At 35.6% G+C, this 21,284-nt stretch overlaps 1 protein-coding gene across 2 annotated transcripts in view; it reads left to right on the forward strand.

Moving 5' to 3' along the window:
* Positions 1–21,284, forward strand: part of LOC143145918 (follistatin-A) — a 110,412-nt gene that overhangs the window by 84,935 nt on the left and 4,193 nt on the right. For both annotated transcript variants that reach the window (XM_076309752.1, XM_076309753.1), the window contains exon 5: positions 15,105–15,401. In XM_076309752.1, coding sequence (XP_076165867.1) covers positions 15,105–15,401 — 297 coding nt within the window. The remainder of the gene's footprint in view (positions 1–15,104; positions 15,402–21,284) is intronic.

The following is a 21,284-nucleotide window of genomic DNA, read 5'->3' on the forward strand; positions in this document are numbered from 1 at the left end:
ATGTTTAATTCAGTGTGTGTCGCAACAATTAGCCTCCTTATCTTTGAATAATTTTTAAATAATATCGCGGCATAAATATGCATAGTTGCTATAAATGTATTCCGGTGGTATCATAAACAGATCGTTATTATTAAAATCATGCAGCTAGGAAATGTAGGTTTCAACGGATTTGATCTGTTCAAGAGTCTTACCTGAAAATGTGAAAAATGAACAGGATGAAACAAGGGGCAGAAACTGTACGTCATTATAAACCAAGGAAGATCGCGTTTCGCACGCACACCACGCATATCTTTGCTAATTGTAAGTAAATTATTGCATACTAAATGAAAAGGATCTTGTTGTTTCGTCCCCGGAAGCGCTCTGCCTTCAAGCTATTATTACGTACTCGAGAACCCCCTTTTAATACATAAAATAAGACACACGAAAATATTTTGCACGAAAGGAGCCTCAAAGATGAATAACTTTCGTATAGCGTGCGCCACTCGGGTTCTTTTTTTTTTTTACGAATACTTTATCGAATCTTTTCCACGGTATTATGCAATTATAAAACTTATTTTAGCGGTAGACGCTTCGTAACCGGCTTATCGAACGTGTATAAATACGTTAAAAGTAACTATTTCCGATTGTATTCGTTTTTCTCTTTAATAACGGAAAGTGAATTATACAATTTGAAGGAAAGTAACGTCATACGTAAATATCCACACTGCCGTGATATTAACATTTTTCCCACAACGACCAGTTTCCATTAACCGACTCCTGATCGGTTTATCCTTCGTACCACTTTCGCGATTAAAAGGATTGGAACATTACACCACAATTAGGATCATCATGAATCTGGCTCAACAACATCTTCGATACATTAACTGCGATATGATCTTGATTAAAGATAAGACCTTTCGTTTAAATAAGCAAAGGTCGGAGATGAAGGTCGTAGACGAGACAAGCAATTGGCTGCGAATTAACCGACGCGTCGATTAATATGCTTCTCAACGAGCAAACATACGATTTTTGGATTTCGTGTTTCCTCGTGAAATTCCATCCCTACCATCCGGTGAATCGTGATCGAAAGACGCTGATAACCAGACACGATCACGAAGAGAGATACCCTCGTACTTCGTAACATCGTGATAGAATTCTGGAAGGGTCAATGTTCGAAACTGGTTATTTTTTTATGTACATTGTATATAAAAAATTCTGTAATATAATTTTATAATACAATACACACCTGTACATCTTAACAAAGTAGCAAACAATAGGGAAATTGATTGTAAACAAGCATAAGCAAAATGAATGGGAACATTTGTCAATCAGAGAGATAGATCAACAGCGAGTGAGACTCGCATTACATATATTATTACACTCAGGGAATCTTCGAAGTACAATATAATAACACACTTGTACATCTTAACTTAGGGAAATTGATTGTAAACAAGCATAAGCAAAATGAATGGGAACATTTGTCAATCAGAGAGATAGATCAACAGCGAGTGAGACTCGCATTACATATATTATTACACTCAGGGAATCTTCGAAGTACAATATAATAACACACTTGTACATCTTAACAAAGTAGGAAACAATAGAGAAATTGATTGTAAACAAGCATAAGCAAAATGAATGGGAACATTTGTCAGTGAGACAGATAAATCAACAGCGAGTGAGACTCGCTTTACATATATTATTACGCTCAGGGAATCTTCGAAGTACAATATAATAACACACCTGTACATCTTAACAAAGTAGCAAACAATAGGGAGATTGATTATAAACAAGCATAAGCAAAATGAATGGGAACATTTGTCAATGAGAGAGAGATAGATCAACAGCGAGTGAGACTCGCATTACATATATTATTACGCTCCGGGAATCTTCGAAGTAATAGCATACTTGTAAGTAACAAGTTTCCCATTTTTGTTCAAAGTTTCGATAGTCTTTGTTTCTCCACAGCAACTTTTCTTTTATAATTTCTCCGCTTTGCAAGATTTCACGAATTTTTCTCGATAAATTCGTCCGAATTTTCATTTTTTTTATCGTGCATCGATTCATCGTACGTCGAATATTATCATCATTTTCTCATCGTACGTCACCAATCATGGTTTCGTGGTATTTTCCACAGAGATATTGCATAAGAAAATGTCCCTTTTCGAAACGAACGACCAAAAGTGGCCATTTTCGAGCATTGTCCTTTCAACGGGTCGTCGAGGGCCCCATCGTCGGATCGAAAGTTAAAATCTTTCCTCGGGTTGAGATGGCACAAAGAAAAAGGGTACGGACAGCGAGAGACTGCGGAGGAAGAGACGGGTACACACCGAAGGACAGGGAAGTAAATAAGTAAATAAACCAGCCGGCTTAGCGAGGAGGTGTCGCGATGCAAATAATCGTCTCTCTCGAGGATTCGAGGCGCGAAAGTGCACGGTGTCTGTAAATATGCACACGGTAATATGCGCTGCGGAACATGTACGAGCTTTTCCCGGCCTCTCACCTTTCTCCTCCCCTCGTCCTAACGCGGTCCGAATTCTTTAATATTCACGGACCTCTCGTGCGCGCGGTGCCATCTTCTCGCGCCAGCACGGGCGTTAAGTAATTTGCTTATTTCTTTTTACTCGCTGCTAATAGCTCCGCCACACATTGCCGCGGTTTTCTCGCGCGTCGATGCCGCCGGCCCGCCGGTTTTTGTCCGCTTGGCTGTGTCCCGATGACGCAAGGGAAATTGTCCGTCTGAAACGGGCATCGATAAATTACGTGCCACTGATCTCGGTGTAAATGGAACCGCGATATAGTAATCGCCACTTTTCTCGAAAACGAGATTACAGATTTGCCTTTAAAGCGGGGTAGTTTTTTATCTACGACGAGAGTAACGCGTTGCGTGTGTATTTGACGGAATATATATCGTCGTTCTTTAAAGGAGACAGTCTGGTAATTTCTAGTTTGAAATAATAAAATTAGGCACCATAGTTTACTTGAAAGCGGGGTAGCGTTTTTTATCTCCGACGAAAGTAACGCGTTGCGTGTGTATTTGACGGAATATATATCGTCGTTCTTTAAAGGAGACAGTCTGGCAATTTCTACTTTGAAATAATAAGATTAGACACCATAGTTTACTTGAAAGCGGGGTAGCGATTTTTATCTCTGACGAGAGTAACGCGTTGCGTGTATATTTGACGGAACAAATATCGTCGTTCGTTTCAAGAGACAGTCTGGTAATTTCTACTTTGAAATAATAAAATTAGACACTATAGTTCACTTGAAAGCGGGGTATTTTTTATCTCTGATGGAGATAACGCATTGCATGTGTATTTAATGGAACAAATATCGTCGTTCGTTTAAGGAGACAGTCTGGTTATTTCTACTTTGAAATAATAAAATTAGACATCATAGTTCACTTGAAAACGGGGTAGCGATTTTTATCTCTAGGGGAGGTAACACATTGCACGTATATTTGGTGAAATAAGTAGTGCCATTTATTTAAGAAGATAGTTCGATAATTCCCGCTTACAAGTAACAAAGTTCAGCTCGTCATTTTTTACTCGAAAGCAGGATAGCAATATTCATCTTGCTCAACTGAGCATCGTTTTTATAATCGCTGAAACAATATAGACATCTCCTTAAAGAGTTAACCTGGTAATTGCTCGCTTTCAAGTAACAAAATTGAACTCGTTAGTAGACTTGATAGCAGGTTAGCGATTTTTATCTCTAGCGAAGAGGGAGGCTTTCGTTGGTGGAACAAATTGGTAGGTGGTCTGGTAATTATCCGCTTTCAAGTAACAAACTTCAACTCGCTAGTTCACTTGATGGCGGGGTATCGATTTTTATCTCTATTAAAAATCGAGCATCCCGTGTAAAGTTGATGGAACAAATGTGGTTATCTACCTAAGAAGGCAGTTCTTCAGCTTTTACTTCCAAGTAATAAAATCGAGATTGCAATGCACTCGAAAGCGGGGTAGTGATATTTATCTCGAGCGGAAGTCGAGCGTGTATAATTGATGGAACAAATACACAAGTACATCGTTTTTAGGCGACAATGTGGGAAATTTCAGATCAAGAAATAGATTTCCTTTCTTTTGTATTTTCTTCAAGATTCGAATCAGAAACTCGTTAAAAGATTTCCACCAGATCGGTGAATGGAATTGAATTGTTGGCAACCTGTACCCTACTCGATACCTAACGTACAGCAATCTTTACAGGATTGGTGGGTTTGTTTCACCAAGTATCCTGTAATGAAAATAAAAAAAGATTACCGAAATTGAGCGAGATAGTGTTACAGTGCGCGAGTCTCGCATTAGGCTGTTACCTTGGAAGCGAGTTATCGTGAACTGACAATTACTATTGAGGCTGAGTGGATTATTGTACTAAGCTATTTTCCTGGTGTAAAATGTTTCTAAAGTATCATCTATCATCGTTTATGTCTTTAAGATTGATGTTTAAGAATCGGGTTTGATTTAACGAGACGGTTAATTGAAAAAAGGAAAGATCCTACGTGGATGGTTTATTCGTCCATCGAAATTTGTCAGTTGCAAGTAACATTCAATCGTATCGATTTTGTGAATCACGGTCTATTCCTGAATAGAGTGCCGCTGCTCGAAAGTAAATACAACGTTATAAGGAACAAAGGGGAGCGATCTGATCCCAGATCGTTAATTACAGGACGAAAAACTGGTTCCTGCTGATGTGTCCATTTAATGCTGTTGCTAATTAATTATGTCTGATCCCTAAGAGAGAACACTAGCCGTGGATTCGAGCAACGGTTCTATCCGTTGCTTTGTTACGACTGGTAAAACGAGTTCCGAAAAGAATGTGCTTTGAGCTTTGCCATGTTTCCTTTAGATCATCAATAACGAAATCTCATTAATTACAATTGACGCACGTGCCCGTACAGAGTGTTTCAAGGCATACGAAGACGTTCGATTTATCACTTATTCGTGTTAATTATATAACAGACCTATCGATACGTGGAGTGATAAAAAGTCGTAAACTCGCTTATATAGATGTTCTTCGATGATTAAAGTCGATTCGGTCGAACATTTTTCATTCGATTAAAAATACATATTCATTTTGCTGTTTACTATCGGAGAGTGTGATTGAAAACAATTACGTTCTATTGTATCGGAATATAGAGACTGTCGTTGATAAATTGATAGAAATATTGTAATAATTTCGGTCGAGTGAACTTTTAACACCATTGAAATTCAAAAGTAATGGCACAGTATTAGGCAGACTTTGCACCGATACGGTTTCCATTGTTTCTCCTTCCACGAAAGAGATTTACACGTATGCTCGTAAAAGATAATATCAATGGTTTCGCAAAGGGATGAAGAATTTAGGTTACAAAGAGTCGAGGCCGAGAGAACGCTTTTTGCTCGAACGTTTGGCAGAATACGATTTTAACCCTCGAGCAAGCGCACTGTTTTAAATCATACGAGTCAGCCGCGTAGGCATGCAAAACGCACCACCGTAAATTACGCTTAATTTATGAGAAAAAATAAATAAATTTCGCTGGAAGAATTTGTTCGGCAAGAGGCTATTATTTCTTCCTTAATTTACCCCCTTTAATATTCATTGTCAATTCGTTGCTTCGTCTTGCTCCGTTTGTTTTTCTTTTTTCTTCTTTTCTTCTTTTCTTCTTTTCTTTTCTTTTTTCTTTTCGCTTTATTATCGTGTTGTTTTTCCATCGTCACGATCAGAGAATTGTCGCGATCGCGCGCTATTTATAACCTGTTAAAAAAACAGCGGGCAGAGAAACATTAAGGAAATCCAGATTAACATCTTCATTGTAATTCAAATCACTTCGATGCAGTCGATACATCGGAGCACACGTTTGAGCGTTAATAATCGGACGACGGTGTTGAATATTTAAAAGACAATTGTTGGCGCCAGGAAATTTGATCGAATTGAATGTGAATAGAATTGAATAGAAATAAAAGAATTAACGGATTATACTTCGATTGTGGCTCTGTATTTCGAAAGATGTATTGACAGTGTTAATGGACTAGAACAGTACTTGCATCTGTATCATTTAAAGATACTTATGAAGAGAAACAATGCTAACACAAAATTAAGGGCAAAATGTAGCTACTGAAGAGAAATAATTTACACAGAGTACATTTCAATATGATACAAACGTTTGTATCGTTTCAATATGTTAATGGACTAGAACAGGACTTGAATCTGTATCATTTAAAGATACTTATGAAGAGAAATAATGCTAATACAAAATTAAGGGTAACATGTAGCTACTGAAAAGAAATAATTTACACAGAGTACATTTCAATATGATACAAACGTTTGTATCGTTTCAATATGTTAATGGACTAGAACAGTACTTGCATCTGTATCATTTAAAGATACTTATGAAGAGAAACAATACTAACACAAAATTAAGGGCAAAATGTAGCTACTGAAGAGAAATAATTTACACAGAGTACATTTCAATATGATACAAACGATGTTAATCGATAGATTTACCCTTCACAAATTAGAAGGAAAACGAAATATTAATTACGCACACAGTGAATCGCGTAAGATATATCCGTAAATAATATACTAAACAGAAAGTTTACGCAAGAAGTTATATGCTAAACGAGATGTCAATTTAACGATATCTCATATGTAATTCCACTTCAACGTTCCAATACCCATTTAGTTCGAGGTTAGCTTTTAAGCATTGTATCTGCACCACGCCCCTTACGCGTTCACGTAACTTCCTGTATTTATTTATTAATATACCCACACCTCCGCAGACGCGTAACAAAGACGTTTAATAATACCAACGATAATAATAATTTTGCGAAACATCGGATCGATTCCCGGACGGATATTTTTTTTTTTTTTTTTGAACCGTTCGTTCGGTTTTAATTACACCCAGTAATTGTCCGTGTATCGTTTATTACCTCGTGAGTCGAACGATACTTTGTACTATGCGTAGAATAAATAAATGCTCGAATAAGACAATGCAATGCTTGAAAGACTGAGCGTAATTCTCTTTAACGAGCACGTGCCTTACGAACATATGCCCAGTCGTAAACCACAACGCTTATACGTATACGTAATGGCTGGCTGCGTGCATTCCTTCTTGCGTGACCCCCGTCACACATATGAATCATAAATCATAGCCGTGTTACATCGCGGATTTGCAAACAGGCCGTACACGTCGGAGACGTCTTTCGCTCTTTTAAAATTTACGGCTCTATTGAAGTGTTACATGCAACGTGTTCCAGTGTTTACTTAGACGGGAAATCAATGTAATGTATTCGACATACTCGCGAGCAAGACACCTGAATCACGTTGATTGTGGACAAAATTCGGCTAATGGTTTCGACAATGAATAACGAAATTACGTTTCGGTGTTTAGTAACATTCGAAATGTAATTGTGAAATAAAGGTGATAAATTGGACAGATTGGACGAGTACCAGTATTTAAACTGTGTATTTCGAATATTTAAGTTTTGAGTATTTATTTGTGAAATATGAAAGAAAAACAGAAAATATACGCAAGATGACCGAGTAAAAATTCACGAATGGAGGAATAGAAAGGAAAGTTTTTTTAAAATAGTTAAATACGAGCTAAGTTGATTTTCACGAGGAACTAGAGAGGGATTAACGTACGGTTTAAATATTATTGCTCGTGTGTGGGTAATTGAGCAGTTTTATTGGAGTTTTCAACGAGCAATTTATCGTGAAATTATTGAATGATTACGAAGTAACGACAGATTGGTACGTTATTAAGAAAAATGGATTCGGTTTCTGTCAGATCGTGTGTCATTATTATTATTATTTACTTTTCATGGTGCGTTAAATTGTTGTTCTGCCAGCTACGAATTACGTTCGTCATCTTTCCAGGAAGCATGCAATATATCATCAATTCCATTAATTTACCAATGGAAACTTCTATCTCGCGTTGGATATAATTATTTGTAAACTGTGGGGTGGTCTTAGGAAATAGTAGACATATGTTTATCGATAGAAAAAAATTTCATCGAGCAAACTTAAATGGTTTAGAATGGAGTAATCCATATAAAAATTCAACTGTCTATTTTTTACTAAGTTTCTTACAAACAACATATTTTAGAAAAAAACGTCAAAAGTTACCGAAGAAAATTTAATTCGTGTCTTAAATAAGATGGAGAAGTGTCTTAAAAAAAAGTGGTATTTTGGAGTGCAGTGGAGGATCATTTGAATATTTTTTATAACGTCAGTTGTCAATAATATCAGCTAATACGTGTAAATTAATTTCGGTAATTAAATGGTCTCAGAAAAATTTAAATTGCACTAACTTCTAAACTAATAGTTTTAAGGTATAAATCCCTTGGTATATTCTGTTAGAGAAGAAAAAAGACCATCGATTAAAATATTTAAAAGTATAGGATACAGTAGATGCAATTAAATTTTTTAGATGCATTAATGCATAAAAATGTCTGATTTTTTGATCCGGTAAGACGGATAATTGTTAAAGAAATGTGTGCGTTCAAATTGATGTAACATAGTAACGAAGTTGTGCATATGTAAAGGATTTATACGAATCCATGTCAGAAAATGTTTTATTCACGAGTTATATGATAATGTTTACTACTAAAACGCACCGTTTAATTTAGCGACAGGTGTTCGAAAGTTGTTCCTTCTGTAGAAATACGTGCTTCCATTTATCGAATTAATAACGGTCCGACTCCGTCATTTTTATTATTTATTATCCACTCGTTTTTGAATTAACGATACGTCTGAAAAGTAGTTTTGTCAGTGAGCTGTTGAGATTAGTATACTTCTTGCTCAACGTTTTCAACACTCTGTGTGAACTCGATCGTATATTTTCTGGACATCCTGTATATTTCTCTCTAATATTAGTATAGAATAATTTACTATACCGAACGAAATCTCGACTATGGTACAGTGATCTAAATTTGCACCGTAAAGACTTATTTGACATTTTAGAATTGTGCAATCAACACAATTACGACACTTTGGAGAAATAAAATTGAAATTAATAACCGCGTTGATTAATCTCGGAAGACAAGAATTCGTTTTTTATAGCTGAAGAACGCGCGTAGTATTTTTGGGGGATTTTATGCGAAACACTTACGAAATTCCAGACATAAATAAACGTATCAACGCGTAATGAGTAAAAATAAAATATTACGCGTAAAAATCGGTGATTATTCATTTGAAAAATTACGTATCCCAATTGGTTATCTCATTAAAAAGTACACTGAAAACATCGGTGAATACGCTTGATGAACTTCCTCGTTTTTTCTGCGTCCACGTTCTTACATAATGCGAATCTCGTGAATGATTCGTCTTAAATGTCCAAGGCGAGGGATTGCTGCAATTTATCGTATCATTTGATACGTAATGACTAACAAACAGAATGTAATGTTATGCAACGCTGTGTACGAGGGTCATTGGTCATTCAACCTAGTGTAGCATTGATACAATGTACTTACTGATTGGACTACGGAAACATGCAAGCTGACATGATTACCTTGGTATCTATGTAGCGTGTGAAAGTACACGTGTTCTGTGTAACAGTAAACAAAAATATTGATCGAACGGTGCACGTTTCACGAAGTCACATTTTACACAATACGTACACGGTTGAAAACGATTATTTATAATAGAGGTTAATCTCGAAATTTGTACCTTCGAGATTCGAAAGTCACGAAGAATCGAAAATTTTCTTACTGGTGAATGTCATTGCGGTATTTATTCGAATTTTTAAACTTCAGAGAACGAGAAAAGAAATCGGTGACTCGAACGACACTTCTCGGTTTATAATTGCACACTTTTATTCGTGATGTGTAATATATTAAACAAACGACATCAAATCCTATAGATTTGAAGGAGAATGAGAACGTGTGTGATTTCGAGTAACGTTCTGAATATCTCAATGTGGTAGAGAAAGTTGTAAATTCGGTGTATGATCTTTCCCCGGTTGTACACGAATGAATTTGCAACTTTCTTTATACACATCTAGTAATTCACACATCAGTGAAATTTTTATCAAATCTCACGCGATAAAAATTCGTGAAAGTTCGACCGAACGAACTTTGCATGACGTGCACCGATAACGTGTAAAGGAAGGTCACGATTTTTATTGCTATTTAATTCTTCCACGAAGTTTATCTCTCGTTGTGTAATATTTTGCGTTACAAGAGATAAACGCAGTTCCTCGTATTTTAAAATCTAAAAATGTAGTTCCATTTAATAGTTAATGGATGGTTAATTTCGGGTGAATTATAAATGTGACATTGAATTATAATAAGAAAGGAAATATTGAAAGATAAAAATATTTTTTTCTTCGAGGTCGAGCTAAAAATTAATGTTTTAATCAAAAAGAAATTTAATTGAGCTTCTGCAATGCTATACACATGAACAATTATTCGACAAATATTACAAAACTGTTAATATAATATAATAAGTAAAATATAACAACTTTAGAAATTAAAATAAGAGGGATAATATTACTAGAAATATTTTCATCACCATAGTGGAGCTAGAAAGTGAATTGTTCTAACAAAAGAAATTTGATTGAGCTTCTGCAATGCTATACACGTGAACAATTATTTGACAAATATCACAGAACAGTTAATATAATATAATAAGTAAAATATAAGAACTTTAGAAATTATAATAAGAGGGATAATATTACTAGAAATATTTTCATCACCATAGTGGAGCTAGAAAATGAATTGTTCTAACAAAAGAAATTTGATTGAGCTTCTGCAATGCTATACACGTGAACAATTATTTGACAAATATCACAGAACAGTTAATATAATATAATAAGTAAAATATAACAACTTTAGAAATTATAATAAGGGTGATAATATTACTAGAAATATTTTCTTCCCCATGGTGGAGCTAGAAAATGAATTGTTCTAAGAAAAGAAATTTAATTAGGCTTCTGCAATACTATACACGTGAACAATCATTCGACGCACACCACAAAATTGTAGTCGATACAGACAAAAAAAAAAAAGAGAGAGAAAACCACAAATTTGTTAATTATTTTCAAAATATACCCAGATTAAGAAAAATCGATGAAAGTTCCTTCGATGCTTCCCACTCGAGCAAGACGAGAAGCGTGTCGTCGATATTTTCGATTCACATCCACGAGCAATCTTCTAACAAAGATGTAACGCTGTATTCTCATTAGTATAATGCTCTCCATACTACAATTTGCGTAATGTGTCTTAATAAATTCAATTGCCTCGGCTAAGCAGATGCCTCTCAGTGTGTAACAATGTAACGCTAGCCTGTATAACAAGCAATGAGATCCAGGCATCGAGCGGTCTTCCATATAAAAGTACGTGCGTAGTCTAAGTATCGTGTCTAACAACAAGGATCGCATTACGGAGCGTGAATCACTTAATATTAATCTAGTACAGCCACGTAGCACGGCAAACATAGACTACAACTACAACCACGAGTGATACGATGATTGCCCCGATCGTGGCTTGCGTGTGCGCTAGGAACCCTAGAGAACGCTCTGCGTCCGCCATTTTGAGTATCGGACGACCAGCTGACAAATAAATATTCCCCGAGGCGATGTTTGATAATAGAAGAATGTATCATTACGCGTTTAACCGTGACGCGCAGTGGGACTCGGTAAACGAATCGTTCGCAAAATGTAAACTCGAGCCTGCGTTTCGCGCAGGAGCTTTCACATTGCTCGTCGGTTTCGTCCTTTGAATCCTGGATCTCGTTTTAAAAGTATAGGGGAATTGGGAACTTGAAATCGATACGTGCTTTCAAAGAATACGAAGAGCAAGATGCTTTTACAGAATATGGATTTGAAAAGGAAATTGCTTTTGAAGAGTGTGGAGTTGAAAAGGAAAATGCTTTTAAAGAGTATGGATTTGAAAAGGAATATGCTTTTACAGAATATGGATTTGAAAAGGATAATGCTTTTACAGAATATGGATTTGAAAAGGATAATGCTTTTAAAGAGTATGGATTTGAAAAGAGAAATGCTTTTAAAGAATATGGATTTGAAAAGGAAAATGCTTTTAAAGAATATGGATTTGAAAAGAAAATGCTTTTACAGAATATGGATTTGAAAAGGAAAATGCTTTTAAAGAGTATGAATTTCAAAAGCAAAATGCATTTACAGAATATGGATTTACAAAAGAAAATGCTTTTAAAGAATATGGATTTGGAAAGCAAAATGCATTTACAGAATATGGATTTGAAAAGAAAATGCTTTTACAGAGTATGGATTTGAAAAGAAAAATGCTTTTAAAGAATATGAATTTCAAAAGCAAAATGCATTTACAGAATATGGATTTACAAAAGAAAATGCTTTTAAAGAATATGGATTTGGAAAGCAAAATGCATTTACAGAATATGGATTTGAAAAGCAAAATGCATTTAAAGAATATGGATTTGAAAAGCAAAATGCATTCACAGAATATAGATTTGAAAACGACTAATGATTATTACGAAATTAATTTAAATCTTCGAATACAATTTGAGATTTGGAAACAAATCCTGGGTAGTACGAAATTTATATAAATTCTCGAATAAAACCAAAAATGAGAAATATCTTGAAATTTCTTTGTTTAATTATTTCTAATCGTCATACTCGATCTATTCTCCTTGTATCTTTGTACAAACGATATATGTAACTATTACACAAGTGTTTGCTTGAAATATCAATATAAAATTCCAATTTCGAACAGTGACTTATAACCAACAACCATACTTTGGAATATTTCAAAAATAAGCATTTCACACTCGTGAAATTACTCATTGAATCCTTTCCTAACCGTTTTCAACTCCTTAAGCGCAGCTCCGCGCGTTCTCGAGGCACAGTTTCGAGATTGTTTAAAAATGACCAATTCGCGCCTCGTTCTTCGTTGATTCAATTATACACCGCGGTATTTTCCACCGCAGGTGTTGGAGGTTCGATTGAATGAAAAAAAAAAGGAAAAAAAAAAAAAGAAAAAAGAAGTCTCGAGACGGACGTCGCTCGTCGGACAAGAAATATCAATATTCGTGCGGGCGCGCCATTCTTCCCGTTAAAGTCTACGTCAAGTCGGCGCAAGAAACGCGAAGTCAGGCTCGTTCCTTGGGCACCAGAGACACCGCTAGAAGTCTGAATGAATTAGCCTCACCGCGGAAAAACGAGCGCGAAGCGTCACGAATGTAAATTCATCCTCGCGTCTGCGTGGCATCGCGAGGAACGCGTGCGTTATATAATAACGAATGGTATTGAAAGACAGTGGCCAGCGGTGGAAGGCTGCTGTGACGAGGCAGAAACGAGAGACAGGTTCAATCGTCGAATTAGACGCGCTCTATCTTCGTCCGCTCGGTAGTTTCGTGCGGTGACTCGTTCGCAGACACGATTACTGCAATAATATGTCGTTACACCTACTTGGGTCAATGGCCCACTTCTCACGGGGGGGATCGTGTAATGTATTGCTCATTTTTCATTCTGCCAGTCGTCAACGCGTACGCGACCTGATGAAACGTTACGCAATTCGTGCATCGGCCGTACGCGCGGAGATAAATAATCACGTAGCACCGGACCGATGGAATTTACGCGTTTACATTCTATTTTTTTTTTTTTTTTTTTTTTTTAGAGGGCGTGTGTTGTTCGAGGAGTGTCTCGAAGGAGCGCGGTATCTTCGAGTTTAACGTTTCCTTTAGGATTTCCTTTTGTTTCGATTATCGCGAGATTTGTCGTATCGTAGATATTGGAGAATATTGGGTTGTTTGGAAAGTCATTTCGTTTTCCAATATGGAGAATAGATAATTTAATGAAATTTTTGTACACTCTGAAAAAATCGTATTTCATTTTCACTAAAAACAAAAGGAAATGACATTCCTAACAATACAATAGAAACTAAACTACAAATTAATCGGCGGCTAGAATAGTACAAGATTGGAAACAAAATAAAAGGAAGAATCTAAAATTTACAGTAGCAATTTTAAACAATTGTGTCGTAACTGTTTATTATAATAACAAACTGGTTTGTTATCTCCGAACAATCTAATATATACTCTGTGGGTATTCGAAAATTTGTAATTTTGAACTTTGTTTGGAGGCGATCTTTCTTTTAAGATTTGATTCAATTTCTTTTTAAACTGTGGGAAACAAATTTTTGAAATTGCGAGATTTAATAGGAAATAAAAGTTTACAAGATATTAGGAGGCAATATTTTCATTTTTCGATTATTTTTCATTGATGCTTATACTAAGGGATCATTCTAGGGGAGCAACACAAAGATACACATATATGGAGAAAAGAATAATCGAAAGACGTAGTTTATATCGATGAGAAATCTATAACAAAATTTATAAATTTCTTCTTACTAAACGGTGCTTTCAAATTTTTTAATGATTCCATAAATTAAGTTACGATAAAAAATAGTAGAGTATTTCAATATAGTGCACACACTTCTAGATTAATAATTCTAAATAATCTCAAATATTCTATGGCAAGAATACTCAATGAAATCGATAAAAGATAACAGTCCCAAGAATTCACCTAATCTCAACTTCCATCCACTTTCTTAATTTCAAATTCTCTACAATCCTAAGAAAATTAAACCATTTAATTATCCCTGAAAAATTCGATTTCCTATCGCAAACAAATTTACAAGAAATTATACACTTCGTGGTACATCTCGAAATACGAGTGCTTAGAGAATAAAAAAATAATCTCAAATATTCTATGACAAGAATACTCGATAAAATCTATAAAACATCACAGTCCCTAGAATTCACCTAATCTCAACTTCCATCCACTTTCTTAATTTCAAATTCTCTACAATCCTAAGAAAATTAAACCATTTAATTATCCCCGAAAAATTCGATTTCCTATCGCAAACAAATTTACAAGAAATTATACACCTCGTTACATCTCTAAATACGAGTGCTTTACAGAATAAAAAATCAATAGAAAAAATTTCTCCATTCGTGGAAAACAAAGCATGAAAGTTCGACATTCGAAGTAAAATACGAGTAAATTCCGTTCAGAATTGAATATTTCAAATTATTTAAAATTATTGATCCAGAGATATATACACTGTATTGAAATACTCCAGTGTTTATCGTATGCAAGAAAAATCGTATCCCAGATCACGTGACAATGTTTTCATTTTTCTTTGCAGAGAACGCGGACTGTACTACGATTCGTTGTCGCGAGGGGCAGACGTGTTTGTCGGAGATGAAGTCAGGCCGACCACGTTGCGTGACCTGTACCTATCGTTGTCCCCGGAAGCGGGAGCGCGTCCGGAACCGGACACACCGTGATCGGGATCCATCGGCGACCATGTTGTGCGCCACCAACAATATCACCTATCCCAGTTGGTGTCACATCGTCAAGGACGCCTGCGTTACCGGCTTCGTCCTCGAGACGCGACACGCCGGCCCCTGCAACGCCTACGACACTTCTCCTCTTTACATCGGTAAGTCCTCGACACGCGATTACGTAGATACGCTCATAGTCAATGAATGCTGTTGGACCGTGGCCGGTGAAACTGGCGGAGAACTAGCGCAACACTCGGGCCCTTGCATCCTACCCGAGGAGATACGAATTTTTATTTCAAATCGGGGGGAATAAATATTTTTCATTCCATCGATGTTCATTTCAAGAATATCAGCTTCGATGTTCGTCGATGATTTTCGTCGTGACTTTTGTGAAAAATTCTTTCGTACTAAGAAGAGTTCCTGTATTGTATATATTATTGGCGAATTTTCAAACATTTTTTATTTACTCTAAACATGTTTAAAATTAATTGTAGACGTATTGTTAGGAGAACTGATTGTTTTTGGTAGATATTTAACGTTTGGTAGAGATTTATTGCTAGGTTTTTTAAATGTTTTGCCAAGTAGATGTAATTAATGTATTTTCCCGATCAGTGTGTTCCATTTCTGGGTATTGAAATATTTTGTATAAAATTAATTTCAGATAATCGGCTCATCGAGCTTCGGTTATTAGTATTGATCGCGATGGTTACATTTGGGGGACGAACGATGAGAATTCTTAGCAAATTGGTACTGAATGCAAATGGACTCTTGTTTGAAACTTACTCGTAACCGGAGTACACTTTTCATCTTTTACAAGAGTGCGTGTCATTGTAAACAGTAACGTAGAAAGGCTGCACAGTGCTATCTTCTGTACAAATATCATAATTGTTAATAATAAGATCAGTTCGATTATTATTCAATGATCAATTACCCGATAAAAGATTGCAAGTATAAAAACGATCCCAATAAGCGAATTCCACCGTACAATGATATTCGTACTCACACCGAGCAAATTTTCATTCGACTTTTTCGTTTCTCCGTTAATTCGCCCCGTCCACGTCATCCTAGAACGCGCGCGAATATAAAACAAATATTTGCTCAGAACGTTCGGCGAGCCGCGATAACGAAACGCGTATTATCTAGTTGTTCGCTGTCGATAGCACGGAACTCGTATTAAAATGAGAAATGTTATCGTTGGTAAACCTCGAGTGGAAAAAGAAAGGAAAGAAACTGGAAAATAGAAGAAACCATCGAGCCGTTTTTCATAGCTGGCCAACAGAACGTATCCCCTCGGTCAGATAGCAACAACGTGTCCGTCGACACTTCCATTCCGATTTCATTTCGCATTTAGCGAAGGAATCGGCGATGCGAGGGGCTCGAGCCGTTTCCCATGCCGTGATAAAGCGGAATACGCGTCTGGTCATTTATCTTTTTCTTTCGGAGGCGTGGACCATTCACGGAGCCGTCTGCGGAGCGAGCGATCGTCGTAATCCAGCGTGGAATTCGCCTTGTTCGAGTCGCCTCTGAGAATATACGCGCCCACGCGCTCGCTTGTCTCGCCCGTTAAACACAGTCAATCGCGAAAACTCGCCGGAGAACTAGCCGTGGAATTCTAGAGTTCCGCTTGCGGGTCGTTCGCGCGTACAATCTCATTTCTCATACGCTTCCTACCATTGTCGCGTTTCGACGGCCATGGGAACGCTGGAACTTAACGAATTTGCAGAAACGCGTCGCGTACCGACTCGTCTCGCTCGCTCACGCGCACGCGCGTTGATGCTTCCCGAGACGTCATATCGGGGAGAACCTCTTCGAACACTTTACGCTGCAGATTCATGGTTGGACGAAGGTACAACGTGCTCGTAAATACGTTACTGGAGGAATTTAGAATTTTTGTTTCTTTGAAGTTTCTCGTATTTTCATTGTGTGACAAGTTTTGAGGAAATGTTGAAGCCTAATGATACAATAAATACATGTAATTCGTTCCTTGAGCGATTATTGTGTTTCTATGTGTAAGATATTTTCGAACACTTTGTACTGCAGATTCATGGTGCAAGGAAGGTACACGCTCGTAAATACGTTACTGGAGGAATTTAGAATTTTTGTTTCTTTGGAGTTTCTCGTATTTTCATTGTGTGACAAGTTTTGAGGAAATCTTGAGGCCTAATGATACAATAAATACATGTAATTCGTTCCTTGAGCGATTATTGTGTTTCTATGTGTAAGATATTTTCGAACACTTTGTACTGCAGATTCATGGTGCAAGGAAGGTACACGCTCGTAAATACGTTACTGGAGGAATTTAGAATTTTTGTTTCTTTGGAGTTTCTCGTATTTTCATTGTGTGATAAGTTTTGAGGAAATGTTGAAGTCGAATGATATAATAAATATATGTAATTCGTTCCTTGAGCGATTATTGTGTTTCTATGTGTAAGATATTTTCGAACACTTTGTACTGCAGATTCATGATTCAAGGAAGGTACAACGTGCTTGTAAATACGTTACTGGAGGAATTTAGAATTTTTGTTTCTTTGGAGTTTCTCGTATTTTCATTGTGTGACAAGTTTTGAGGAAATCTTGAGGCCTAATGATACAATAAATACATGTAATTCGTTCCTTGAGCGATTATTGTGTTTCTATGTGTAAGATATTTTACTGGAGGAATTTAGAATTTTGTTTCTTTGAAGTTTCTCGTATATTGATTGTGTGACAAGTTTTGAGGAAATTTTGAGGTCTAATTGTAGATACATGTAATTCGGTCCTTGAGTAATTATTATGTTTCTGTATGTATTACACCTTCACACACTTTATACGGTGGTCTCCTAAATATAGTAGGTTGTTCAATAAGTTTTGTCGTTCGATAAAACTTATTGAACAGTATGGTACTAGGTTGCTCAATAAGTTTTATCGAACAGTACTATTCGATAAGTTTTATTGAACGACAAAACTTATCGAACAACCTATTACTATTGGGGGAATTTAGAATTTTATTTTCTCGGAGCTTTTTTTTATATCTTGATTAACATACACGATAGGAAAACGAAAAAAAGTAGAATTCACATACTGCACTAATAAAACAAAAATGTTATTCTTTTATTTCTCTTTGAAAGTTATTTCAAAACCAATTTAATTTTTTAAACGACACGCTATATTATTATACTGATATTTTGATAAAGTAAATAAAATAGAAACTCGACGATATATGATACGACGTAACGAACTTCTGAAAATTAATTTGAGAAACAAAATTATCGACATTGAACATTTTCATCTTCCTTAATGTTACAACGAATAACCAACATCCTACAGTTATGTTAAACGAGTAGAGAATTACCAATTCTGTTTAAATAAACTCAAATATAGAATTAAAAAGCACAAATAGTTTCGCTTCAACATTTTTTCGAAAAAGAATGACAGAGATCCTCCTGAAAAATTAAATAAAAATCTTCAAATAGTGTCATTAACAATACGACATCAAGATAGAGTAATTCTGGAGATCACGTTATGCTAATTAAAGAATGTAGAAATTATGAAAGAAGATATCGATGAAATTTATAAAATTCGAGAGGCAATATTCTTATTTTTCTCGGTCGATCCATATACTGTTAAAAGACATTCTTTTGTCTGTCCCTGAGCGTTTGCATAGATGTAGAAACCTGTTGCATGTCGCGCAGAAACAGGAAGGTTTACGCATGGATTTATAGCACTCTAAATTAACGATTTTACCACTAAATTTACGATTCTATGCCTCGCGCGATCTACAACATTTACAACACGTATAGAATTTATAGAACGCAGCAGAGCGTTTTGCTTGTCACGTATATTTACACTAACAACGAAGTTATGTTGATTTTTACCATATAAAATCACCCTGTTAATCATCATTTTATCAACGTCACTGAACAATTTTATTCTAGACTTTCTGTAACCAAATACCGAACTACTTCGTTCTCGACCCTAACTTGTAAAAATATACTCGGGTATTCAGGATACAAAACGTCTAATTATTTCGCGAAAGAAATTATAATCTTCGAAAAGTCTATTTAGATGATACGTACGATTAACTCTAAAAAAATGTTCGATAAGACCGTTTCTGCATATATTTGCATTTCCGATAGCTGTCTTCGCGAACAATAATACACAGAGTGCGTGCCTTTCTCTGAATTATAATGGATGCAGTTGAACGCAAGATTCTTTTATGCTGCAAACCTGCGTATATCGTAATTGCATCAGGAAATGATACAATGACGGTTCACTGTTACGCAAATTATAAGAGAGATTGTAGCACGTTCCTGAACAGAAGCTTTTGAATAGTTTGCATTGTCTTTACGCAGTAAACCATAAAGACGGAGTAACGGTGCATTTGCATTTTTACTAACAATCGTGAGCCGGGTACAGGTAATATCGAACTTTGCGACGAGCGTTTAATAATTTCATTTTAGAAACGCTAGACGAATACTTTCTACGTTGAATAATATACTAAATCGGTGGTGTCTGTTGATAATCATCGATCTGTGTACGAAATTGAGAAATATATTATTCTCCTCTTTCTTGTTTATCATTGCACAATTGGCTAGTGAGAAAATGTCGATACGTCTCAAATATGTATAAAATAAAATTGAGAAATATATTAGATTCTCCTCTTTCTTGTTTATCATTGCAAAATTGGCTAGTGAGAAAATGTCGATACGTCTCAAATATGATAAAATAAAATTGAGAAATATATTAGATTTTTCTCTTTCTTGTTTATCATTGCACAATTGGGTAGCGAGAAAATGTCGATACGTTTCAAATATGATCAAATAAAATTGAGAAATATATTCGATTCTCCTCTTTCTTGTTTATCATTGCAAAATTGGCTAGTGAGAAAATGTCGATACGTCTCAAATATGATAAAATAAAATTGGGAAATATATTAGATTCTCCTCTTTCTTGTTTATCATTGCAAAATTGGCTAGTGAGAAAATGTCAATACGTCTCAAATATGATGAAATAAAATTTGATAAATATTTTATCAAATAAATAGTAACTACGCGTATCGTTGATATCTTGTTCGCGTAAAGTTTAGTATTTGAAATCTCTGTGAAACATGTGGTACGGTAAGACCTCGATAAATGTAACTTCGATACGTGGAGGGGATGCTCGCAACAAATGAAATTGAAACGAAAGTCCTTGATTGGAAGTAGTGGGTGTCTATTGCTCAAGTATAGTCCCTCGATTGGTTAGATCAACAATTGCACGAGTCTCGATACTTGCAGAAATATTCAGCCCAATTTGCCCGCAACTATCGAGATTCTATAGTATTTATTATCTATATTTCTACCAATAATCGATAAATTCCTTTAGCTTCCAATCACTTCTGAAATATATCTAATATTGCAATGCTTCGCGAAGAATGAATCACTGCTTTATTTCTAACTGCACGATTAAATTATCAACGTTCGACTCGCGTACCGTGTATTATTATCGTCAATTAGTATAAATTATTATTATTATTGCCACTTTGTTTGTAATTGCACGTTTGAATAATCGATCTTCGAATCGCTGAAAAATTATTATGATTCGATATTTAGAGTATATCAATCATTATAATTATTGTGATTCGATACTCTATAATTACTAGAGAAGCCTAATAACAATATCTACATCACGCAATAATAACAATTACTACCATATCTTTGTTTCTAATTATACGTTTAAATAATCGATCTTCGAATCGTTGAAAAATGATTAGGATTCGATATTTAAAATATATCAATCATTATAATTATTGTGTTTCGATATTCTATAAGCTTATCTTTGTTCTAATTATACGTTTAAGTAATCGATCTTCGAATTGCTGAAAAATTATTAGGATTCGATGTTTACAGTATCTCAATTATTATAATACAGTATCTCAATTATTATAATACAGTATACCAATTATTATAATTACTGTAATTCAATATTCTACAGTCACTAGACAAGCCTAATAACAATATCTACATCACGCAACAATAACAATTACAACCACATCTTTGTCTCTAATTACACGTTTAAATAAT

Source organism: Ptiloglossa arizonensis, chromosome 4, assembly GCF_051014685.1.
Source record: "Ptiloglossa arizonensis isolate GNS036 chromosome 4, iyPtiAriz1_principal, whole genome shotgun sequence".
Taxonomy (NCBI): Eukaryota; Metazoa; Arthropoda; class Insecta; order Hymenoptera; family Colletidae; genus Ptiloglossa; species Ptiloglossa arizonensis.